This window comes from Dipteris shenzhenensis, chromosome 13 (assembly GCF_047967505.1).
Source record: "Dipteris shenzhenensis isolate YYH24624 ecotype China chromosome 13, Dip_SZ_1.0, whole genome shotgun sequence".
Lineage (NCBI taxonomy): Eukaryota > Viridiplantae > Streptophyta > Polypodiopsida > Gleicheniales > Dipteridaceae > Dipteris > Dipteris shenzhenensis.
Window position 1 is genome coordinate 36057137 of NC_141608.1, and position 26320 is coordinate 36083456.

The 26320-nt window shown below is 44.6% G+C and overlaps 1 protein-coding gene across 1 annotated transcript in view; it reads left to right on the forward strand.

Moving 5' to 3' along the window:
• The first annotated feature begins 233 nt into the window (after positions 1–233).
• Positions 234–26320, forward strand: part of LOC147895355 (Zn-dependent exopeptidases superfamily protein) — a 55246-nt gene continuing 29159 nt past the window's right edge. Inside the window, exons 1-6 of the mRNA XM_087383690.1 lie at positions 234–288; positions 396–597; positions 4298–4408; positions 4656–4773; positions 4869–4960; positions 5124–5203. Coding sequence (XP_087239816.1) covers positions 450–597; positions 4298–4408; positions 4656–4773; positions 4869–4960; positions 5124–5203 — 549 coding nt within the window. The 5' untranslated portion in view covers positions 234–288; positions 396–449. The remainder of the gene's footprint in view (positions 289–395; positions 598–4297; positions 4409–4655; positions 4774–4868; positions 4961–5123; positions 5204–26320) is intronic.

Genomic DNA, 26320 nt, shown 5'->3' on the forward strand with positions numbered 1-26320 from the left:
AAGCTACATGGCTTAGTGGATCATGTTCACTATAAGGGGTGTTTAGAGGCTAGAGGGCCCATGGTGCATTGAATGCATATGAGCCGTGGGCAAGCAATCTAGTCTGTCCATGATCTGTGTGGGCGGTGCCCATGGTGTGCTACTATGTGTAAACACACTAGTATGTCCCCCCATACATTGATAAATGTGTATATGTATATACACACTAGATCATCATAGATCATGTTGAGTATAAATCATATTTGGCAAATCCACGAGTTTGGATTTGGATTGTTGTCTGCAAAAGAAGTAATTTCAAAAGCCATCTGATTGGTTTGAGACGAGAGGTGATTCACATTTTGAATTTCTGTATGACAAAAGCGATGGTTCTTTTCAATTCGGCTGTGACTCTGCAGTCTTGATGTAACGATCAGAAAGAAGACCCATTTTCCTTGGGGTCGTCAATCGTCATGAGACCCTCGCGATGTGCGTGCACAGGCTTCAACGGCTCAGCTCCCGTTTCTCCTTGGTCCAGGCCACGCCTTCACCACGCAATTATGGCTCCGCGTGCTTTTCGTGCTCTGAAATTGGTCATTATACTCTGTTTCTGGCACTCGGGTAACGCTTTGCTGTGTTTTTTAGATGACGATGAGTTCTTAAACTTGGCAATCTTTTTGGAAGCATAATTTTAAAGAAAAATCAACACCCAGTGTTTCAATGATAAGGCCCTTTTAAATATACCTCTCTTTTTGTGAAGAGCGTCCGCTACGATCTCTGACGATCTAATTTTCACTAGCTCATTTCTTCTGGATTCAAGATGCTAACTCAGCTCTTGCTAAAAATAATATCAACTATTAAAGAGAGAGGACACGTGGGAAGGAATTTAAGCATCTTAAGGTGCTCACAGCTTTAAAAAATACTGAACTACGCGTATGACAATTGTATTGGTAATTATAGGATCCCATGTCTCTGAAATATACAGGCTAACAAAACAGCCCCTCTTTTTTTGAAACGCGTTATGTCCCATAACGTTTCACCTTTTGTGCAACTATGGGAGTCTAGCTTTTTAACTCTTGCTCTCTCCTCGTGCCTTCACCCAGTTTCAGCTCAGCAAAGGCTTCCATTGGACAACTAGCTTCTACAATGCTAATGTGTGGGAAGCCTTGGTTTTCGTGCTTATTGCGAGCAGGACTTTTGTCTATTTGAATAGGTTGTTTGGATACAAAACTTAAGGACGTTAGGCCTCAAGTGGCTAATTCAGTCTACTCAAGATTTTTAGCAAGTAGCGTGATTTCAGTCCAAAGTGAAGTTTCCATGAGCCCAATACATAATATAGCCAGTAGTTGGTTGTCACAGCAGATTTGTGGTGATTTGCAGCATTAGAAGCTTGGTGTCAGAAATTTGCAGCATCATCATCACCTTGGCATGAGGTTTCAAGGAAATTATCCAATGTTACTATAGACTTTGGCAAGGTGTCAGGCCACGTATAGGTCCAAATAAAGTGGTAAAGGTAACTACCTATTTTTCTACTTGACCATGTTGCTAGCAATGGGAAAAATGGCAGAGGAAATATTCTCCTCTGTTCCATCAACCCCTTGTTAAACACGTTACTTGGGCCTGCCGATTCGGAGATCATGAGAGACATTATGGCCACCACATGCACACTTTTTGAATTTTGGTACAAGGAAGGTAGGAGAGTTGGCTATTTAGGAGAACTTTGGATGGTTGCCACATGTATGGGCCTTTTCATTTTCAAGGGATGATCTTGAATGCCCCGTTTGTTGGGAGTCATTATGCATATTCAGTTTTTTGGCAGCATTACTTTGTCTTCTTCATCTCTCCCTTTTTCGTGCTTCATGTAGTTTTCAGAAAGACCCTGTTGGGGGCAGCCCTTAGCCCCCAACACTTTATTAACAGAGGCATTTTCCCAATAAGACTTTGGCGACTACTCTACCTTGCCTCTCCTTCGTTTTGAAGTCTAGAATTTGCTGTAGACCGTTTTTGTCAAATGCAGTGTAGCCCAGGGACTAAGGATCTGTTCTACACCATTGAAGAAAGTCTCAAGCGCTTTGGAAGTCTCAACTGAAAGCGCTCCCACGCTTGTTTCTCCAATCGCAGCAAAGGGCTTCCAGAAATGCTAGCCAGAGCCTTACGTCAGGGATCCGAAGAGTAGAATGATCGCAATTGCCTAACCGCTCACTTCAATTAACTGCAAGGCAGACCAGATCGGGAGGCAAATTCTTCATCCCCTTTACTTGTTTTCCTCGCCGTTTGGATCAGGGTTCCTCAGTTACACTCAAGAGATTGACCTCAGGTTTGCTAGGTGAGAGAAGACTAAATTTCCGGGCCGAAAAATGCAGAGACAGGCAACAAGATCATGCAGCTTCTGCATTTGCTGACTGTTGTACGTTCCAATTGCAAAGAGTGAGAGTAGAAAATACAATCGACCCAGTAGTTTGCCCCGTTGGCTATGGCATAAAAGAACCTTGCCCCACGAGGTCTCCTCCGCCCTTACGCTACCTCATTTCTTCTATCTCAAATTTGGACATCTGCTCTGCAATCCCACCTTCTCTCTCTGCATCACAAACTTCTGTGCCCATTTCTTATCAACGATCGCAGTATCCTTTGCGACTGAGGCAACACCCAGATCTACATAGACTGGTAGAGGCATGTCTGTGATGCCTATGCAGAGGAAAGAAGGCAAGCCAATGCTGGTGGGGCAGACTTATGATACGACATAGGAGATGGGAGCTCTGCCAGATGAGGCGGCATCGCTGGCCATGAGGAGATGACAGAAGAGCCTAAAGGGACTAGTTGAATGCTCCTTACTTCGAATCTGCCTGATGAACGACTATTTGGAGATGGCGCCAGCGATGGAGATTTCCATCAAGGACAAACTGCGAGGAAGCTGAAGAAACTGAGAAGGGTGTAGATGCTATTGCTTCACAAGCGATTCAGGGATGCAGAGGTTCATCTGGGTTCGCAAAGAGTTTTGCCAGCTGATCTCCAGGAATATCCTGAAAGCGAATGCAGGGCAGTCGATCGTCTTCATCCATGGCATGATTGCAAGAATTATTCCCAGCTATGGTTGCAAAAGCTTTTCGATTCTTGATTAGGTTGTAACAAGAATCTGGTGATCTTCTCTTGCAGATAACTATCATGCTGATTTCCAATGAAAACTAAGAAAACCCCGAGAAGATTTACTTGCTGCGCTCAGCCTCTCTCAGAAATCTCTCTCTCTCTTCTGTCACACACAGCACTAGGGCCCAAGACAACAGTCGGACTGGACCCCCCCGAAGGTTTTTATTATCAATCGCGTTGATGCCCCCTACCCTTGGTTTTGCACGTACAGCAGTGAGCTCGATTGAAGCTACCAATGGCTGAAAGGGGGAAAAGCAAAGGTGCCAGGGTCAGAGCTCTGATAGCAATGTAGAAAAGGGGGTAGGGGCAGATTAGAGAAAGAGGATAGAAGAGCAGAAGGGAGAGAGAGGAAGGGGGAGGAGGAGGGAGATGGGGATAGGAGAGAGGAGGAGGGAGGGAGATTAGAGAGGATTAGACCAAACAAGACAAACACCCAGTAATACTCAATTCACAATAGCACACTACTCATCTCAAGTTACATATCTATAATTGCACAAGCATGAACGATGACACCTTGCCTACCTGTTAGCAATTATAAATGGAGAAATACATTATCAAGCTCAAAAGCTGCATTGATGCCGTCCGAAATGTCACGAGACATTTTGAAAGATCACATTGCAAAGAATGTTCACACTGTTTGGTGTGTTGAAGTCACTGCCCCATGTGTGAGCCCTCATATGAGGGAGACAAGGGGTGTAATGAAGGGGGAAAGGGGGGCTACCTTAGTAGTACTCTGGTTAGAGTTATTGGGGGACTATATAAGTCCCCATCCACCTACCTCTACTGTGGCATGTGCGCCCAAAGCTATCTATACTCATCCAACCATCAGTTTGAGACTGTGTTCAAACAGTTATTTGTTGAAATGTTTCTGCAATAATTATTATTTAAACAAATTGCATCTTTGAGAGGCATGGGCTGTGCTATGTGTAAAGTTTTTGTCATAGATTGCAGTTTCAGATGTGCCTCGGACCTGGGATCTCTTATTTTTTGCATACTCTTTCCAGCTGTTGCAACTTTACAGTCAGTGCCGGAACTTGTTTCTGCAATAATTATTATTTAAACAAATTGCATCTTTGAGAGGCATGGGCTGTGCTATGTGTAAAGTTTTTGTCATAGATTGCAGTTTCAGATGTGCGTCGGACCTGGGATCTCTTATTTTTTTGCATACTGTTTCCAGCTGTTGCAACTTTACAGTCAGTGCCGGAACTTGAAATTGCTATGTATCAACCTGTGGAAGGCACGCCTTGTGTTCGGTTGCTGACTCTCTCAGGCGAAATTGGATGTGGCAGTAAGGCCCAATTAATCTCGTATTTTCTGTGCCTTGTGAGAAAGCTCCCTGGAAAAATTTTCTTTCCACAAGTAGTCTGTCTGGTTACCTGCAATTGGTTTTAAAAGCTAGTGAAAGCAGGGAAATTCTAAAAGTTGGCTGTCTTAATGCAACCATACGGATCATCACTGTGTGCCTTTCTTGTCTCCCTTATCCCTCTCTTCTGTAGTGAGTGTCATATCTGGTGCCTTTCCAAACATGTTGACAGATCCAGGCCGAGTGAAGGTGGTTGCTCCAATTTTGAAATTCTCCAATGCTAATGAAGATTTGGAACAAAAAGCTGCTATTTTGTTGCCTTCCTCTGAATTGAGCGTTTTTTTAAACAGGTACTTTTCATTGAGCAGACCTGAGGTATATCTAGTAGATTTGCCAATTATGTGACGTCTACACGTTTTTTCTTAATATCTTTGGTTACTGGCAGGACATTGACTGAGCCCTTATTTGCCAAGAAAGTGACAGGTTTGCTAGTCGAATCTGTTTCTGGCACTGACAACAGCACTCGAGTCATACTGGGTAAAGGAAAATGTCTTGTGGTTGCGAACAACATGCTCTTTAATGTCTCTAAGCAACTTGGCAACACACAACTGGTGCTTGGATGATTGAACCTGGAATTTTAGGCTGCTGCCGTGTGAGAGTTTCCATGCTGGGAATAAGTGTCTTGTGATCCCGTATGCAGGAGGTATCTCTGATGATGAGAAGTTTCCACTAGCTAAATTTGCACCATATGCCAACAAAAGCTATGTTTGGAACCCTCTGGTAAGATTAGTTTGTATCTCTTTCTTGTTCGTGAAACAGGCAGAACAAGGTTTCAGTTTGAACTTTGCACTAAGAACATAGACTTATTGAATGCATGGAGGATCATTTGCACACATCAGTATGAATTTTTGATAATCAAGTGGTAATTTTAAATAGACTATCACTTCAGACACAATTTCATATCAATTTTTTGCTTAATTTATTTGGCATCATTGTAGTATGAGACAGGCCATTCTTTGCAAAGTTTGTAACTAAATTTTTACCACATATCTAATATGATGCAAGTGTAAAGTAACCAGCATGGAACCATCTTAGATTCATACTAACAACCATTTTCTAAAGATGCTAGAACAACAGAAGGGCAATCATAAGATTCGGCATCCAGCTGTAGGCTTTGAGAGGAAGTATGGTCTTTAGTGGTACTGTCACATGCATCATTGTTTGTTAGTATGCAGTGGAGACACTTCTATCTGTGTGTACTTCAGTACTTAGTAGAGTAGAGCATTTGCGCCTTGTTTGTGAATCCTTATTTGTTTTGAGGGAAGAGGTACGCAGCGAAAGGATACGTAAGACAAGGTTTTGTCTATTGTGTCATCGAGGGCAGGCAGGGGGATCCCTTATAGGACTGCCAGTACCCAATGGGAGGGCAAATATATCAGAGGCCAGCCATCCTTATTGCAAACATTGCCTGTCTTTTGGGCAAAATTGTTTCTTTTTCAAAAGTAAAGAACATCTTCAAAAACACTTTTCTAGTTATAAAGGTGCTTTAGAAAGCTCTTTAAAAAAAGGAAGCGTATTGAACAAATCTTCCCTTTTGGAAGGTTTGCAATTTGATTGTTGAATGCAATCTCCCTTTTTATCTTCTTGAATGTCCTCAATGGAAGAATATTAGTTTTATTGATGTCCTCAATGAAAGAAATCTGCCCTCTTGGAAGGTTTCCAAGCTGATTATTGAATACAATCTCCTTTTTTATTTTCTTGAATGTCCTCAATGGAAGAGGAAGATTACTACTTAAATGAGGACTAAAAGAGAATCTCATCTGGTGGAGCACAAGCAATGGGTGACATGATTCAAGTGACAAACAGTTGCATTGTATGGACCCCATGTGCCACCCATTCGCTGGATTTGCTTCTTGAAGACTTAGGGAAGTTTGATTGGTTGACTTAAAAGGTTAACAAGGCCAATTTCATTGCTAGATACTCCAGCAAAAACAAAAGAGGCTTAGGTGTCTTCCAAGCACTTAATCCTGGAGGGCTAGCTATTCTTAGGCTTGCGAAGACTCGGTTTGGTGTGGTGTTCATTGTCATGGAGCACTTTCTGAGAGTATGGCAGCACCTCATGCAAACTTTTTGTCTCCATTGAGTGGAGAAGCTGGTCTAAAAGCAAGAAGCCTGATGCTGAGCAATTACATAGATGCTAATAGTGAATCTCCTTACCAAGGATCAAAAGCATACGATTTTGGTTGGACAGATCTCCCAAATGCATCAATGTGGGGAAAACACTTCCTAGATGGTTGCCTATAAAAGGGGCTCCTTGCCCCCATCTTTTGGCATCAGCCACAGCAACCACTGAAGCCTTCAAGAGGCAGCGCGGAGCAGGAAGAGACTTCTAGGAGAGTTCCAGATTCAGGCCAGCCTCTCGCTGTGCTCACCAAGCTAGGTTTTGCCCACTGTTTGGTGGAGGAATACATCTGAGTTCTCTCTCATATTCTCTCTCTTGTATATGCTGTCTATACTCTATTTGTAGAGTGAGGTTCTGGTGCCTGGTCTGCATCATTGAGTGTGAGACTGAGCTGTTCCTATTCCGCATAGAGGTTGAGAGGTTAGAGTGATCTATCCCTCATTTCCAACATGGTATCAGAGCACGGTTCTCCGCTCTAGACACTCACATCGAGGAAGGAGTTCTTGTTCAAGAAAGCGACTCCGATTCACAAGGTTTGCAGAGTTCCATTTCATCTACCACACTTCTATTTGCAGATTCTTTGCTGTGTGAAAATTACAGCAGACATGTCGAATCACATGCCTCTTCTGCCACTACTCTTCATACTCCTTCCGCTAGTCATGTTCCCTCTTATACCATCCCTAACTTTGGAGAGTCTTGGAAGCTGGATGGGACAAATTACCCCACCTGGAAGGTAAAGATCTGAAGTCACCTTGTGGCCCAGAAGCTGTGGAAGCTCACGACGGAAGTGGAAGGCCGGAGGATGTGGTAGATAGCAAGGGCAGGATTGTGATGCCGGTGGACAAGGATGAACTCAAAGCATGGGAGGATAGAGATGCCCAGGCCTTGGCTTTAGTCATAGAGGCGACGGTGGACTCTGTGGTTCCTCATATCCAGATGGCTGAAATGTCAGTAGAGGCGTGGGCCTCTTTGAAGGACTTAAATGAGACAATAACAGTTCTTGTATCTTGACTCTCCAGCACCAGCTTTTCAATATGCACATGGATGAGGGAGAATCTGTACATGACCACTTGACGAAAGTCAGAGTGGTAAGAGATCAATTGGCATCGGTTGGTCAGAAGGTGGACAATTGTCAGCTAGCACTGTTGACACTTGGGATTTTACCGCGTAGCTTCAAGGGATTCGTCACCACTGTGTCAGTAGGACAAAGGACCAAGCCTTTGACATTTGAAGAGCTTGGGCCTTGGCTACTATAGGAGGAAGCCCGAGAAAAGTTGTACAAGAAGGACGATGATAAAGCACTTCTAGCAAAGGACAAGCTTGGTAAGGGCAAGTATACTAGATCCATCTAGGGAATTGGGGCTTGTTGGAATTTGACAAGCAGGAACTTTAACGTAAGAGATTTTGTGAGCTTGCTACCATCAAGGTTGGCTGGGAGGAAAATATGTGCCTATGCCCGTGATTGGGAAAAGAGAGTTAGGCCTTTGAATGTTTATACGTGATATTTGGTATCAGAGCAGCAGGCGATTGGGAAAAGGGGGATCGAGAGAGGTCTTGGGCTTGTCTTCTATGGAACAAAACCATTTTTATATTTAAAGAAGGGCTTTTTATCAAACCTCTTTTGCTTCTGGAAGGGTCAGCAGGCAGAGCGTGGCGGAACGTCGGGCTGTTGATCCGATTCTTCGTTAAGCCTTAGCATGCTACCATCGGGAAGCCAATAGAGGAGCGGGGATCTTGTCTTACGGGATCAGAGAAAAAGGCTAAGAGTGGCGCATGCGCTGGTTTACGGGTGGTTACCTTCAGGACTAGCTGACTAAAATATTTTGGTATCTTTCGTCGTTGATTGAAGGCGTGGAAGACGGGATTGCAAGAGCTTGTGAGTACGGGCTAGTTTTATAATTATTGTGATTTCGTTCGTCAATCTGCAGCTAGCCTAGGGCCAGGGAAATTGATCTAGATATCCACGATGAACCACTTAAAAGAAGTCTGTGTTTTGATATCTGCGTTACGTGGAGATCCTTTAACGTTATCGATGCTGGTACTTCAAAGATGAGTGTCTTGTTGGGTAGTGCTGCAAGCAAGAGCTGGGTGTGAAAAAAAAGCGTAGTATTGTGGATTTTGCAAGTAGTGGATTCGGTAGCCAGTAGAGCTACGTACGTTGCTGTGGACCGTTATCAGACGAAGCACATAGTCTATTAGATGGTGTCGTGACTGGTTGGTAGAGCGTTGGTTAACACCAAAGGTTGGAGCGTAACAGAGGTTGTGGATCAATTACTCTGCAAGGTTCGGGCGTTATGACAGTGTAAATGGCTTGTTAGTTGTGGACTCGACTATTGGGCCTGATAGCCCGCAGAGCTAGGCCTTCATTGGTTGCACTTCGTCGCTGAACACGAGTTAAGACTGCGCTTGGTCGTGAGCTCATGAAAAGGGGTAGACAGTACAGCATGTTCGTGGTCACAAGGCAGGTCATAAATGCTTGGAACAACCTTACAGGGACAAGTTAATCTCTTCATGCAGTAGAAATATCACCAGGGAGCTTTCTATGCCTTCTAAGTTTTGTTGGAGTATATGCTCGTTTATTTGCCTCGGTGTTTGAGTTATTTTTGATTGCAGATATTTCCCTAGTATAGGGAAAAGATATTCGGTTTGGTTCTCAATTACTTTCAGTTGATGGTTACGCCTGGTTAGACACCTTTTGGGGTTAGGAGTTTGAAAAGCCGTTTGTAAATATAGTTTTAGGCGGTGTTTTATTTGTTTAAAAAAAAAAAAAACACCTATTGACCTAAATGGAAGTAGAAGAAGAAGCTTCTAGGGTGGATCCCGTAGAGTCGGGAGTCCGACCGACCCCGCAGGTGTCGCGCCCAACAGGCCATACACTATCTGGTAGAATTGCATTATTGGAGGATGCCTTGCAACAGATTTTAGCGCAACAGTTACAAGCAAATGTAGGGCAATCCGAGCTCAGGAAAATGGTTCATAGTATGTCTGCTAGACCATCTCGTGAGGACAAAGGTAAATCTCCAATGGAGCCTGAAACTAGTGTTCATACGGTCAAGCCTAGAAGGGCTAAGGTGCCTAATATTGCCAATTATAGGCCAAAAAAGTATTTTGGTCGGATCTTTGACCGTAGTTCCGATATCATAGAGACCTGGTTACACAAATGGGACGAAGCCTTTGCCATTTGTGAAATCAGGAATGATATGAAAAAAATCTGCGAGGCCATCCATATGTTTAATGAGGCAGCGGATAGGTGGTGGATAAAACAGCAGAAAGATGGTATGGCATCCACTACTTGGGAGGGGTTTAAAAATGAATTTAGAAAACACTTCTTACCTCCTGACGAAGCATCCCGAGCTTGGGATCAGTATCAAAACCTTCGTGAGAGAAATTTATAAGTGGCGGAATACACTGATAAGTTCAGAGAAAGTGTAATGAAAGTTTATGAACCTCTACCTCAGTCAATCCAGGTAAAGGATTTTATCTTTGGATTGAATGATCGGATCAAGATGGAAGTTCGGGCTAAGTATGCGAACACGCTAGATGAAGCAATTGCCATAGCCCTGAACTATGAAGATGCCAAAGGGAACAGATCAAGTGGGTTGTGCAGGTTGGGACTCGGTATGAGTATCCGAAGAAAACTGGGTTTAAGAAGAAGTGGAATAGCAAAGGGAGTGCCTCACAGCCTAGTGGTCAAGCTAAGCAGGTGAAGCCAGTCGAGACTCCTAAACCAAGTGCCACCATTGGAATGAAAAGAAAAGTAACACCAATGGCAGCCTGGGCTTGGTCGAAGTCTTCTTTGAACCCAGAGCAAAGAGAAAAAGTGAGGAGAGAAGGCTTGTGTTTTGGATGCCTTCAGCCGGAAGTCCGAGAGCAGAACAGATGCAGATTCAACTAGCGGGATCTTCTCAAAGGTCAGTATCTGTTTTGTTATGTGTGTTTGTTGCTAAGCGAGTAACTAGTGCATCTAATAATGTCCTGTCAAAGTCCGCAGCAACGGGGTACACAGCTTTTAACGATACGGAGTTAATTAAGATGAAAGGGCAAGTAGCCAATCATGATGTCATTGTGTTGTTTGATTCAGCGTCAATGCACAATGTAATTAACTCCAAGCTTGTAAAGAGGCTAAAATTAAAGACTAGCCCATCTGACTATGCATATACAGTCAGAATGGTAGACGGAAGTTCAACTGAAGTATGGGACCAAAGGGTTACCCAGTTGGAACTTCGAATTCAGGACTATGCTGAGAAGCTTGATTTTGAAATGACAAAGCTTGCTCATGTAGACATAGCCCTGGGTAAGGCTTGGCATTCTAGGAAGAATTTAGCCATAGATTGAAAAAAGCACATTTATCAATTCAAGATGAATGATGTGTTGTATGTCTTACGAGGTGAAAAAGATATACGTCAAGGACCGTTGGTTTCCATAATGAAAGTTCGAAAAGCTCAAGAAGAGTTTTTGTTTCTTTGTACAGCATCGGTAGAGCTAATTGATGGTCCTTCGGCTAGCACTGATGTTGCCCAAAATGGAGAGATGGCCAAGCTGGTTGATGAAATAGCAGAGGAGTTCTCTGATTGTTTAGGGATGAGTTACCTTGTGGGTTACCTCCAGAGTGGAATGTTCAGCATAAGATTGAACTAATCTCGGGGGCAGAACCTGTAAATAGGCCTCCCTATAGGTTATGTTTTACCGAAGAAGCGGAGGTACGAAGACAACTGGAAGAATACCTCAAGTTGGGGTAGATTCAACATAGTTTCTCACCTTTTGCTTCGCCAGTGATATTAAAAAAAAGAAAGATGATACTTTTCGCCTCCGTATAGATTACAGAGCATTGAATAATATCACTATTAAGCACAGGTATCCGATGGCTCGGATCGATGATTTGCTAGATGCGTTACATGGGGCCGTAATTTTCAGTAAGATAGATCTTAAATGTGGCTACCATCATATCTGTATTAGAGCCGAGGATGTGTATAAAATCGCTTTTAGAAGCAGGTTTGGACATTATGAGTTTTTGGTAATGCCATTTGGACTTACTAATGCTCCAGCTACATTCGTCATGCTTATGAACGATTTACTACGCCCATATATCGGAAAGTTTGTAGTACATTTTATTGACGATATTCTTGTGTTCAGCAAAAGTATTGCTGAGCATCACGAACACTTAAGAATAGTGTTCAGTACTTTGAGGAAAGCCAGTCTTTATGTAAATAAAAAAGAAAACTGTACTGTGTATGGTAAGACTTGAATATTTAGGATTCATTATTACTCCTGAGGGGTAGAAATGGATCCAAAGAAAGTGGCTGCGATACTGACTTGGCTTATACCTCAGAGTTTGACTGCTTTGCGATCATTCTTGGGATTTGTCCAATTTTATCGAAGACATATCAAAGGATATTCTGAAATAGTATCGCCGTTGACTGATCTGACCTCAGATAAAGTATCTTTTATATGGGGATAGAATCAACAGGAGAGTTTTAACACCATAAAACAAGCTGTGGTCTCAAGACCGGCGTTAAAAATAGTTGATCCCCAGAAACCGTTTTTCCTTGAAACTGATGCAAGTGGCATTGCGGTAGGAGCACTTCTCCTTCAAGAGGGAAGGCCAGTAGCCTTTGAAAGCAAGAAGCTTTCTCCCTCTCAACGAAATTGGCCAACTCATGAATTGGAGTTGTATGTTGTTATCCATGCTCTGAAAACATGGAGACATTATTTATATGGATCAGAGTTTTATGTTGATGTTGATCATGATACTCTGAAACATTTTTGTAAACAACCTGACTTGAGAGGCCGCCAAGCTAGGTGGGAAGAACTCATGCAGGAGTTTAACTTGACGATTTGGTACCGAAGAGGTAAGGATAATAAGGTTGCTGATGCATTGTCACGCATTATGCATAATATGAGTTTGATGGTCAGACGGAAAGAATCAACCAAATTTTGGAGGATATGCTTAGAGCATATGTGTCATTGAGGCAGCATACATGGGACAAGTGGTTGCCATTGTTAGAATTTGCCTACAATGATAGAAAACATTCCTCTACAGGGTTCAGTCCGTTTGAGCTGAACTATGGTTATAGACCATCAAATCCAACTACAGTTGGAGTACCTCAGAAAGTGCCTGGTGCCGTGAACTTTGTAGTTCAGATGCGGGAGATGCTAGCACTTGTGAGATCTAACATCCGCCAAGCTATGGATAGAGCTAAGGCGTATGCGGATGAAAACAGATCCGTTAGAGAATTTAAGGAAGGAGAAAAAGTTTTTCTCAGAGTTTCTTCGCATCCTAAGTCTTTGACTGTAGGAGAGTGGGCTAAGTTATCACCTTGATATTGTGGGCCGTGGTTAATTCTAAAAAGAATAGGCAAGCTAGCCTATAAATTAGAATTACCACAGGGTTGTAAGGTGCACCCAGTGTTTCATGTTTCTCGTTTAAAGAAAATTTTGCATACAGGTGACTCACTAATCGAGGGTGTTGTTTTGTTTCAGGAGATAGAGAATAATGCAAGATGCAAACCAACAAGAATCCTGGATTGAGGAACAATGCAAGTATGCAATCGGAAGATACCCACGGTGTTGGTTGCATGGCATGGTTTACCTCTATCAGAAGCTATCTGGGAATCCGTATACTAGTTACGGAGAGTGTTCCTAGACTTTATCGTCGAGGACGCTGATGCCTGAAGAGGGAAGGAATGTTACGCTCAAGTTGAGGTGACATGACCTCGGAAGGGTGAATAAACCTTTTCTTTTGAAGGATCAATGTTTGTATTATATTTGTTTGGGCTCTACGTAAAGGATCAGAAAGGAATCAAAGTCAAGGTCCTTGGTGAGGGTGATATGGCACAAGACTAGGTGGATTTAAGGCTAAGGGGTATAAATGCATTAAATGTGCCAAGGGGCAAATGATTTCAATGATATCCCAAGAGAGGGGTAAATGATGCATTTAGGAGGTACCCTAAAATGTAGACATGTGGCATACTAGATCCATCTAGGGAATTGGGGCTCGTTGGAATTTGACAAGCAGGAACTTTCACGTAAGAGATTCTGTGAGCTTTCTAGCATCGAGGTTGGTTGGGAGGAAAATATGTGCCTATGCCCGTGATTGGGAAAAGAGAGTTAGGCCTTTGAATGTTTATATGGATAGGTTCAGTCATGTCAATTACGGTACTCTTATAGAAATGCAAAAGTCCAAAATGGTGGAGGACTGCCACCTATCAGAATTGAAGAGGAAGTCTATCAGGCTTGCTTGGAGAGCAAGCAACATCGGGAGCGATTCCCACAGGAGGCTACATCGAGGGCTAAGGGACCATTGGAGCTGGTCCACTCCGACATTTGCGGACCAATGTCAAGCAACTCATTTGCAAGGTCCAGGTATACTCTTCTAGTTGTGGATGGCTTTAGTCGGATGACTTGGATACATTGCTTGGCCAAGAAGTCTCATGCATTTGAGAAATTCAAAGATCGGAAGTCCAAGGCAGAGAAGGAAACGTGGAAGGATGTCAAAGCATTCCGCACTGATTGAGGGGGGTAGTCCACCTCCGCATAATTCAACACTTTTTGCAGGAAGCAGGGGATCAAGCGTAAGCTTACTTGTGCTTGCACATCTCAGCAGAATGGAGTTGTTGAGCGAAAGCAATGAACAGGTAAAAGCTTACTAGGGTGAAGCAATGAATATTGCAGTTCACATCCTCAACAAGACAAAGACAAAGACAAAGACCAAGTCCATTGTAGATATGACGCCCTACGAAGCATATTAAGGTAAGAAGCCCACTCTCTCTCATCTGAGGGTTTTCGGATCGTACATGTGCATAAAGATGACAAGACAAAGCTGGATTTCAAGAGCAGGAAGTGCGTCTTGTCGGGTACTGTGAAGAATCAAAGGGGTACCGCCTCTTCGTCCCGGTGAGGAGATATATATTGATCAGTGTGGAAGTGGTCTTTGAGTCCCAAGTAGAAGAAGAGGTCATCAAAGCTCCCAAAGTTTCGACACCCAAGTTGACCATTACAAAGGTACTGACAACTAAAGATACCAAGGAACCAGAGGAAGAGCAAGATGCACCAGAGCCACCCTTGAAGTCAACTTCTGTAGATAGAAGTTACCGACGTGGTATTTGAAGATCTTGCAAGATTCTCGGGTTGCGGACATTCCTGGGCCAAGTTCAGGAGCTTGACGGTCACGATGCAATGTGTCTACTCCCTCAGCCAACTTTGCTTTGGTGGCTCAGCTCCACGAGCCGCGGACCTTTGAGGAGGCGAAAGATATTCCAGAGTTGCAGGTTGCCATGAAGGCAAAGATGGATGCCATTTTGAAGAATGACACCTGGGACTCGGTGCCCAAACCCTACAAGCGGAAGGTCATAGGTACCAAGTGGGTGTACAAGCTAAAAGCTCAAATCTGATTGGAGCTTGGACAAATATAAAGCACGATTGGTAGTAAAAGGCTATGCTTAGTCAAAAGGCCTTGATTTCGACGAAACGTTTGTCCCCATGTCCCGGATGGTCACTATTCGGACGGTGATCGCGTTGGCTGCTCATCACGGATAGTCCATATTCTAGATGGATGTGAAGTCAATGTTTTGAATGGAACCCTGGAGGAGCAAGTTTTCAGGTTCCAAGGTGAATGTCAAAGGTATGCAAACTAAAGAAGGCATTGTACGGATTGAAACAGGCCCCAAGGGCATAGTACAACATATCGATTATTATTCTCAAAGATTGGGTTGAATCGAAGCCCATCGGATGCGAACCTCTATCTCTTTCCAAAGGGGGTAAAAGGCTCGTTCTTATCCTATATGTTGAGGATCTGATCCTTACCGGTGACCAAACTAGGAATATCTCTCAGGTCAAGAAGCTACTCATGGAGGAGTTTGAGTTTCAGGAGAACTACTGTCGGAGATACTAAGCGGTTCGAGATGACAGACTGCGAAGGATGCTGCGACACTGGTGGAGCTCGTGCAGAAGTTTAGCATACATGACTGTTCAGATCTGGTAGATGCCAGGAGGTATCGATGGTTGGTGGGGAGTCTGCTTTATCTAACCAACACCAGGCCGGACATCTCCTTTGCCGTTGGGCTGTGGTGTCAGTTCTCTGCGAAACCCAGGGAGAATCATCGGAAGGCAGGTCTACGGGTGCTGAGGCATCTTAAGGGTACTTGCACATACAGGATTACATACACCATGGGGATTGAGTTAGGTGCATTCTATGGCAGGTGACAACGACACCAAACGTTCGACTTCAGGATACTGTTTTGTGCTTGCATCAGGGGCCATTTCCCGGCTGAGCAAGAAACAACCCTTAGTTGCCCTTTCTTCTACAAAGGCGGAGTACTGACCTGCGTGCACTGCAGCATGTGAGACGACGTGGCTCAGGTGGATACTGGAGGATATGGACGTGTTTAAAGAGGAGCCTTCGGTGGACAACCAAAGTTGCATAGCCATTGCGAAGAACCTAGTGTTCATGCACGGACGAAGCACATCGAAGTCCATTACCACTTCGTATGAGAGCTCATCATCGATGACGTCCTTGAGCTGATGTCCTATCCTACCGCCGACAACCTTTCCGATGTTTTCATGAAGGCTCTCCCATGGGAGCAAATGGAGCACCTCATTCGACGCATGGGGATCGGCCCACAGTTATGTCATTGAGACGGGGTGTTAGAAATCAATGCACCCATATGTGAGCCCCCGATTGTGGTGACAAAGGGGTATATGATTGTGAGGGGAGGGGAAGCTTTGGGCTGCATACCAGCAGCAAACAGATGCTGGAGGGAGGCTATACCATGCAGGGCAGTAAGCCCTAGTGAGCCCCTCTGGCAGCCCTTTAGGCTGTCCAGGGGAGGCTCTATGAAGCCAGGAAGGGGCCGACTAGCAGGTCGGCCAGCTAGCCCTGGACCGACCAGAAAAGTCGGCCAGTGGTAGCCCTTCCAGCCCCCTATAAAAGGGGCTCCTTGCCCCCATCTTTTGGCATCAGCCACAGCAACCACTGAAGCCTTCAAGAGGCAGCGCGGAGCAGGAAGAGACTTGTAGGAGAGTTCCAGATTCAGGCCAGCCTCTTGCTGTGCTCACCCTAAGCTAGGTTTTGCCCACTGTTTGGTGGAGGAATACATCTGAGTTCTCTCTCATATTCTTGCTCACCCTGAGCTAGGTTTTGCCCACTGTTTGGTGGAGGAATACATCTGAGTTCTTCTCTCTCATATTCTCTCATATACTCTATCTGTTAAGTGAGGTTCTAGTGCATGGTCTGAATCATTGAGTGAGTGAGACCGAGCTGTTCCTATTCCGCATAGAGGTTGAGAGGTTAGAGTGATTCTATCCCTCATTTCCAACAAGAATCTAAGTCTAAACCATGGGCTAGAAAAAAATGCAGGCAAGAAGGGCATGACGGAATGGCAGCATATAACTTGATAGACCTCTGATGAATGGCATACGGCAGTGTTGACACCTAGCTAGTGACATGCAAGCTGCCTTGACAATTGTTGGCAACAAGGGTCTGATGCTTTGATCACTTGATCTTTGTTCTACATGTTATCGGCTGCATAAGTGAGGCTGAATGCAGCTGTAAAAGGAGCCTAGGTCTAGAGGTTTAGAGGCCCAGGTCACACACTGATACCTATGTAAGAAGAGGCTAAGCTAGAAAAGAGGAAGGAGAGGATAGTGAAGGAAAGGGAGTGAGTGAGAGCAAGAGAGATTGAGAGAGCAGGAAGCTTGGAAGCTGAAGACGTAGTTGCAATAGAATAGAGTGGGAGAGTTCAACTCAAAGTGAGAAAGATAAGGTTTTGTCCTAGTGACAAAACCTTAGTAGTCACTAACCATAGTTAGTGAACTAACTGCGGTTAGGGGGAAAAACCTCTTAAAGAGGGAAAAGTGCCCCTAACTAGCTTATTATATTACATTGGTCACTGCTGAATTATATCTATAATTCTAACACCCCCCTGCAGTGCCAATGTCATGTACAAGGCTGATCAATCACCAAACGGATATAAGTTCAAGGCACTGCGAAATGCCTCAAACTTCTCACGTGGTAGCGCTTTGGTGAAAATATCTGCAACGTTGTCATGTGTGGACACAAAGATCATACTAATCTCTCCTGCATGCAACTTCTCTCTGACGTAGTGATAGTGAACCTCAATGTGCTTCGTGCGAGCATGAAACACTGGATTCTTTGCCACTGCAATGGCACTCTGACTATCAGTGAGAATTGGAGAAGGACCCTCCAAAGACAGATGAAGATCAGCAAATAAACGTCTCAGCCAGACACATTCAACTGTTGCTGTGAAAGCTGCCCTGTACTCAGCTTCACATGATGAGGTAGCCACTGTAGATTGTTTCTTGCTCAGCCATGAAATGCAAGATTTACCCAAAAAGAAACAATTGCCACTAGTGGACTGCCTAGTGTCATAATCACCAGCCCAATCTGAATCACTGTAGGCATGCATCTGCAAGTCACCCCCCCTGGGAAATAGTAAGCCAAAAGACTTGGTGCCCTGCAAATAACGGAAGATGCGCTTAACTGCCTGCCAATGCATAGTTTTGGGGCTGTGCATGTACCTGCTCACCTGAGATACTACAAACTGAATATCAGGTCTAGTGTTGCAGAGATATATGAGGCATCCAACAGCTTGACTGTAAAGTGTGGCATCAACTGATTCTCCTGCATCATGCATTGTGAGTTTCAGCCCCGACTCCATAGGAGTGGCTATGGGCTTACACTCTTGCATGTTAAATCTGTCCAAGAGTTTCTGAACATACTTGGACTGAGACATAACAGTGCCACGTCTCTCATGAGAGAACTGGATCCCCAAATAAAAGTGAAGCAGCCCCAAATCTGACATGTCAAAGTTGGTCTGCAAATCAGCTTTGAAATCTGCAATTTTTTCTTCATTGGACCCTGTGAGCAGTAAGTCATCGACATAAAGAAGGATGACTAATATTTCCCCCCCATCCATCTTGATGTAGAGGGTGCTCTCAGTAGGACTATTGTGCAGCCCCTTGCTGGTCAAAAAGGCATGTATCTTAGCATACCATGCACGAGGGGCCTGTTTCAGCCCATATAAAGCTTTATTGAGCTTGCATACTTGAAGTGCATTTGCTGTAATTTCAAAGCCCGGAGGTGGTTTGACATACACCTCTTCTAGCAAGTCCCCATTTAAGAAGGCTGTTTTTATGTCCAACTGATGAACATTCCACTCAAAATGTGCAGCCATTGCAATTACTGATCGGATGGTGGTCATCCGGGATGTAGGAGCGAATGTCTCCTCATAATCTATGCCCTTTTTCTGAGCATAGCCCTTAGCAACCAGCCTGGCTTTATATCTGTCAATGGAGCCATCTGGCTTCCGTTTGACTTTAAATACCCATCGTGTGCCAATAGCATGTTTACCCTGTGGCAAGTCCACAACATCCCAAGTCTGATTTTTAGCAATGGACTGCAACTCATCGTGCATGGCATTCATCCAATGCACATTACCTTTTGCCTCTTCAAATGTGGCAGGCTCCTCTTCATCAAGGAGAGTACCTGCATATGCTGATTCCACTGAATTAGCACCTTCCATGTGCCTTGCTGCACTGCGAGTCCTGCCAGGTAACGGAGCATCAAGTTTACTCTCCCTGAGAGTCTGTAACAGCCAGTTTGGGACTGTTTTTGCTGCATGTATGTCTACAATTTCTTGCTGCACCACCTGTTCCACTGCCTGTGGAGGAGGCAAGACATCCTGTGGCGGAACTGAAGCATTTGAAGGTTGCTGTAAATTCTGATTTGGATCAGAAAAATCAGCAGGGGAACCCAAAGCAATGGGTAGCAACCCTTGAAAGACATCCTCTGAAGATGAAGGCATTTGAAATTCAGCTTGAGTGTGAGCTGAATTTTCAGAAAATATCACATCTCTACTTACAATGATTTTGCGTGTAGCAGGATTGTAGAGACGATACCCCTTGCTTTCTGCACTGTATCCAACAAATATGCATTTGATGGCTTTATCTGACAATTTGTGCCTAAATTCAACTGGCACATGTGCATAGGCAAGGCATCCAAAGACTCGGAAGTGATCCACTGAAGGCTTCCTGTCATTCCAGACCTCAAAAGGAGTTTTTGTTTTTAAAGCCTTAGTGGGAGCCTTGTTTAAAATGTAATTGGCACACATCAAACCCTCTAGCCAAAATTTATGAGGCATGTGTTTGCTTTTCAGCATACATCTGTCCATCTCCATGAGGGTTCTATTTTTCCTCTCAGCTTTGCCATTTTGCTGAGGGGTCAGCCTGACTGTGAGCTGATGCACAATACCCTTTTGCTTGAGAAAAGCATCAAATTCTGCAGATAGGTATTCCCCACCTCTATCCGTGCGTAATGTCTGTATCCTGAGTCCGGTTTCATTTTCAACCATGGCTGAAAAGTGTTTAAACACCGTGAACACTTCAGATTTCTTTTTCAGCCCATAAACCCAAGTAAAATTGGAGTAGTCATCAATAAATGTGACAAAGTAGAGATGACCACCCAATGACGGAGTCCTCATGGGACCACAGACATCACTGTGTATAAGCTGCAATTTGCGAACAGCTTTAACTGAACCATCCTTCTTGAAGGGGAATCTATGCATCTTACCTAAAATGCACCCTTCACAGGCATGTGGAGGAGGTAACTCAAGAGGTGGCAATGCATCAACCATTGAAAATTTCTGAAGTGTCATCAAGCTGTTGTAATGCATGTGGCCATATCTGGCATGCCATAATTCTGCATTTTGCATGGCAGCTGTAGGGGTAGAAACTGCCAGAGCATGGGCTGCTCTTTTCTCAAAAATATCAAGCTGAAAAAGCCCACGCAGCAGAGTACCATATAACATTAAGGCATAGTTAGTTTCCCTGTCTCGGACAGCACATTTGTCATCCTCAAAGATGACCTGAAATCCCCCTCTGTTAAGAGTGGACACTGAAAGGAGATTTTTGGTTATGCCAGGCACATATAAGACATCTGAAAGTCTGAAAATTGAGCCATCAATTGCAGTGAGCTCAACTTCTCCTGTGCCACGTACTGAATATGAGGAGTTGTTGGCACAAGTGACTTTCTTACCAACAGGAGGTGGATGCAAGGAAGTAAAAAAACGCTTCCTAGAAGTGATGTGCTTGGATGCACCGCTGTCAAAATACCATGTGTTCAGTGTTTCATTAACACTGAAAGCAGATGCATCTGTAGAAGAGTCAAAGCTGCAAGTCAAAAATGCATATGTATCATCACTTCAAGAGGCTGTACTATCCCGAGCATCTGGAACAGCCAACCTAGAATCTGAAATGCAAGATAAAAAGGCATAATCTTGACCAACAAAGTTGGCTGTAGCATCCCCATTGTCAGATGCACAAGGGGCTGAATCTGAAACAGCCATTCCTGAGCTGTTTTTCTTTTCTTTTGCAATCCTTTTCCTGCATTCTGCTATGTGATGACCTGGCTTTTTGCAGTAGTGACAAAAACCCTTCTTTTTGGGCTTACTTGCATCACTTTTAGCCTTTTGTGAAGGCTGTCCTGACCCACTGGAAGGCTGATTTGCTGCTGTCTTTGCCTGTCCCTTTGTTTTTGATTTAAATTTTGAGAGCATGGCTTGTTCACCTGCACGTGAAGCCAAATTTTTCCTGGTCTGCTCTTCCTGAAGCAGAAGTCCTATCAACTCATGAAAAGTGAGAGGATTTGCACCCCCCCTCAATGATAAATTCAGCGAAGTGTGAAAGCTGAGATAAGACTCAGGAAGAGAATTCAGAGTGGTTGTAATCATCTCTGAATCAGGAATAATTTCATCTATGTTTAACAATTGCTCTCTGAGATCCTGTAGCTTTGTGAGGTGGACTCACATGGAGTCACCCTCCTCCATATGTGTATTGCTCAACTCTCTTTTTAAGAAAGATACCCTGGCATCATTCCGTGCTGCATACATGCTTTCCAAAATATCCCACGCTGCCCTGGAGGTCTTACACGACCGGATATGCGGAATGATTGATCTTTTCACTGAAAGAGAGATGCATGACAAGGCTAAGGCATCCCGTGAATCCCATCTCTTCTGCTCTGGAGTATTGACTGTAGCTGCACCAACAACTTGTCCTCCTGCAGCTGCACCCTGTGCACGACCTCTTCCACCTCCTTGCTGAGGAGGGGTAGCAGGTGCAATATCTGCTGGTCGGATTTTATCCCCATTGACATAATCCCATAAATTGCGAGAAATCAGAATATTACGTACCATGAAACTCCAGAGGGAGTAGTTGGTACCATCCAACTTGTCTTCCTGTGAAAGACCACCGAACTGGAACTCATTCTGATTTTGATGGGCCATATCTGAGAAAGAGATTGAAGCAGATACAAAGCTGAATTCCCTTACTGGGAATAAAATGCACAACTCCCAAAAACACAGCCAAGCACGGGCTGTATATGCAACTTAGATTTCTGTACTTGAGCTGTCAGAAATCTGTCCAAGCATCAAAAACTCTCCAAAATCTGCCAAAAGTGTTCCAAACACTCCAAGAAAGGCAGTATGTACTAAATACTCCAAAAAATGCTCTCTCAACACAAAAGCCCCAATTTGTGGCTAGAAATTGCAGCCAGAAAGGGGCAAAATTACTAAAAGCCCAAAATCTGCAATTTTTAAACAAAAGCCCCAAATTTCAGACTAGATCTGCAATTTTGCTCCAAATGTAGCTCCAAAACTGCACAATGATTGCAATGTCTGCAATATACAAAATGCCCCAAATTTACTTCAAAACAACTGCACCAAACTATGGTTTTCTGCAAGATGAGCCTGCCCAAGAACACCTGTGGCTAAAGGCAACCGGTGTAGATCTGCAAGTACAGATCTGCAAGTACAGATTGTATGGATGAACAGACTGTTGCCACACGTGTGGTACTGAAGGAATCCACGCAGATCTACTGAAGATACAGTACAGAAGTAAGAACTGTACGGTAAGTAGGAACTGTACGGTAAGTACAGACTGTACGAACTGTACGGTAAGTACGGAACAGACCGTACGGTACTGATGGTGTAGGTACGGTCGAAAAGCGAATCTGTATGGAAGCAGGAGCTGTACGGGACTGTACGGTTAACCGTACAGTCTGGCGATGATGTACGGCTGTGAAGTACGGATCTGTACGGTAATCTCGTACGGCTGTTGCAGCGCAGGTACGGCGTTGTTGTACGGCTGTTTTCACGGGGCTGTACGTCGGCAGTACGGAGGTAGTACGGTGAATTCCGTACAGTCGTACGGACTGTATGGACGAGTTGGAGCAGGGGGAGTACGTTGAGGGAGCAGGGAGCCCGAGGCTCTTGAACCCGCTCTGATACCAAATGAAGGAAAGGGAGTGAGTGAGAGCAAGAGAGATTGAGAGAGCAGGAAGCTTGGAAGCTGAAGACGTAGTTGCAATAGAATAGAGTGGGAGAGTTCAACTCAAAGTGAGAAAGATAAGGTTTTGTCCTAGTGACAAAACCTTAGTAGTCACTAACCATAGTTAGTGAACTAACTGCGGTTAGGGGAAAAAACCTCTTAAAGAGGGAAAAGTGCCCCTAACTAGCTTATTATATTACATTGGTCACTGCTGACTTATATCTATAATTCTAACAGATAGATGTAGCAAAGGAGAGTGAGGATAGGGAAGAGGGAGTTGGAGAGAAATGGAGAGAGTAGGAGGCCGAGAGAGAGAGAGAGAGAGAGAGAGAGAGAGAGAGAGAGATTAACGTCTTTAGGAGGCCCTGCGGGCATATGAGACAAAGTACAATATTAGAGAGACACATGCTCATACAAGCCGCTATGGGCTGAGGCAAAGGGCTCACTCAGACCTTTTGCTGAGTACTATGCTAAACTAAACTGAGAAATACAAAAGTTAAAACACAAACTCGAATTCCAAAACTAGGGACTAATAGCCAAAATCAGAGCCAGAAGACATAGCCAGGTGCCATGGTGGCTAAACTGTGAGCTGCGAAAATATCTCGTATTGGTGTATGTCTGGATGTCTCATGCTGTGGCGGGGTGTGTGGTCTCCATGATCTCCGTATTTGGTGGGCCAAGAAGGATCTCTCTATGTCGTCTCATCTCCATCAACCCAACGCAGACTTGGTCCTAGAATTGAATCAATCGGGAGAGAGGTTTGAAGCCATGTCCCTCCTGGAAGAGGTAGTGATAATGACCACAGATCTCATAGTAAACTGGGTAGTGACATGGGAAATGCTCCTCCGTCTCTCTCTCTCCTAGAGGCATAATCTACAGATCCACTGTTCCCTGGGGGTGCACCCTGTGGCTCTCCATGTCTCAATTTTAGTTGATGAGATGAGATCTGCATCTATCCAATGGCAATCCTAAGGGCATGAGAAACTCGCTTGTTCTCCTGATACTAGGGCCTGATGATCACTCCATCTTGTGACAATCTTAGGAAATGGTTGTTGTAATAGGTTTGGTGGAAAACCCGTGGTCCCTCCGAAAGTCCATGATGTATAAAGTCGGGTAGGTCCAACCTTATAATACGGTTGATCTCATCTCGTGGGACCAGGGGACCAGGAGGGCTCCATGTGAAGGCCCTATTTGTCGAACCATCTAGAAATGTGTGCATACCAGGCCATGCGAGCCCCACTCTCAGCTAGTTGTATAGATGACTCCAGTGCCACCCTTGGTAGCCTCCCTCTAGGTACGGCACAGACCTTGTGAAGATAAGTAACCATTTGGAAGATGGTATCGATCTCGAGCGGTGTCATGGGAAACTTCGCTCGTATGATCTTGGATCCCATAGTCACTTGCAACCTCTCGAAGCGTTACCACTCAGTCCGTTGTTAGGTCACACCGCTAGAAGGGTGCTACGTACATGGCTGTCGGCCTCACCATCGTGTCAAATAGCCATCCCTTTGTCAGTGAGTCCTGAAAATGTGCTTGAAAGTAGTGCCACTCTAGTTGAGCTAGAGCTCCCTGCCCTCGTGTAAGATGTGCCCTAGCTACATAGGTCATCGTGAAGACTGGCTCTAAGTAGGTGTAGGACTGTACGATCTCCACTGACTCTCCTTGGTAGGTGAAGCTATGTCGATGAAGTGTTGGCCATGAGGTGTTAAAAATTATAACCTTGGTCTTGCCAAGGTTAACTGTGAAGTCTCTCTTTGCACAAAACACTTGTAAGGTGTCTCTGTAAGCCTGCTGCTGAGAAGGAGGATAGGACTATGTCATCTGTGTATAATAGTATCTGTATCCTAGATCGGCTAGTTGCGATCCCTCGCCTCCCAAGCGGCCAATGAATGTCGTGATCTCATCAATATATAGCCCAAATAGTGTCAGGGGGCATCCTTGCTGCGTCCCTAATCGTGCTCTCGAACCAACTTGACATGCCTCTAAGGGCACGTACTCTCCCTCTGACTGACTCATACAGACTCATCACCCCCCAAATCATGACATTTGTATGGATCTGTGATGGTTATAGATAGCTTCCCCTCGGATAAGAGTCCCCATGCAAATGTGGGTCACCTCCACGAAAAGATCGGATCACCTTATCCATCCTATGTGACAGGAACACCCGTCTCTTATGCCGCATTAGACTTTGTGAAACTCGCTGCCTCAGGACCTCGCCAAGTGTCCCAAAGCTTGCTTGCGTATGAGGTAGGATCTCTCTCTCGGCACTCATTGTCAAACCCAGGATTCTGTGGCATCTTCCCAGCTGAGGGGTGAACTGTAGATCTGGTTGTAGAGAATGATCTAATGGCGGCATCATGGATCACTGATACTAGTGTGTCTGAGGCAAGAGCAAGGTCTACATCATCTCTCAAGGGAGTCGCTAGCCCACGGCATCAAGGGCATGATCGAAGGGAGTCGCTAGCCCACGGCATCAAGGGCATGATCGCTAACCCGGACTTTGGTGGGGGCAGGTGGATCACGTACTATGTTTGGCAATGTAGTCAAGATACTAAATGATAGTACGAGTGGTCGGCGCCAAGAGGGGGGGGGAACTATAGAGTCCTGTACTCCTGACACAGAAATCGGGGAGCCCATCAAGTAGTCTATAGTGTTGCTACCCCCTCCATGAGGGGGGGGGGGAGGGACTATGGAGTCATGTACCCGTGTCACAAAAGTCAAGGAGCCTATCAAGTAGTCTACAGTGTTGCTACCCCCTCCATGTGGGAAACATGGAATCCCTCCAAACAATGGCCATCCCGCTGAAGACCATTGTATATGATCAGGTCATCTATCGCTCCCATCTTCAGTAAATGTCTACCATACCCTATCACATATGGTGCATCCTCTGAGTGTCTCACTATCCCCAGCTCTATTGGGTCTACCTTTGGCACTCGAACAGGGTCTGACTCAAATCAAATAGTTCCATATGTTTGTTCCTTGTGTGTGCATTGAAGTCACCAAGGAGGAGTACCTCTCCTTGTCTAGAAAACTTCACAATGTCCTCATATATCGTCTCATATGGGTTATGACTCTCTGTAGTGATCTCATGCGCATAGGATGATGTGTCTGGGGGAGAATAGCACACGGCAATAAAGAGCGGTTGTGTGTCAAGTGGCTAGAATTGTACCAACATGTGTCCTGCATGCTCCTCCTTCCGCATCACAGAGATGAGCAGCCTAAGGTGTGATCTAAACAGGACTGCTACCCCTCTAGAACCTTGTATCCCAACTATCCCTCCTCATCTCATGTCTGAAGGCTGCTTCCAAGCATGATTGGACATGTCATGTCCAAGATTTATGCATCGGTACTTGACTCCGAGGTTAGCAGACTTGCAG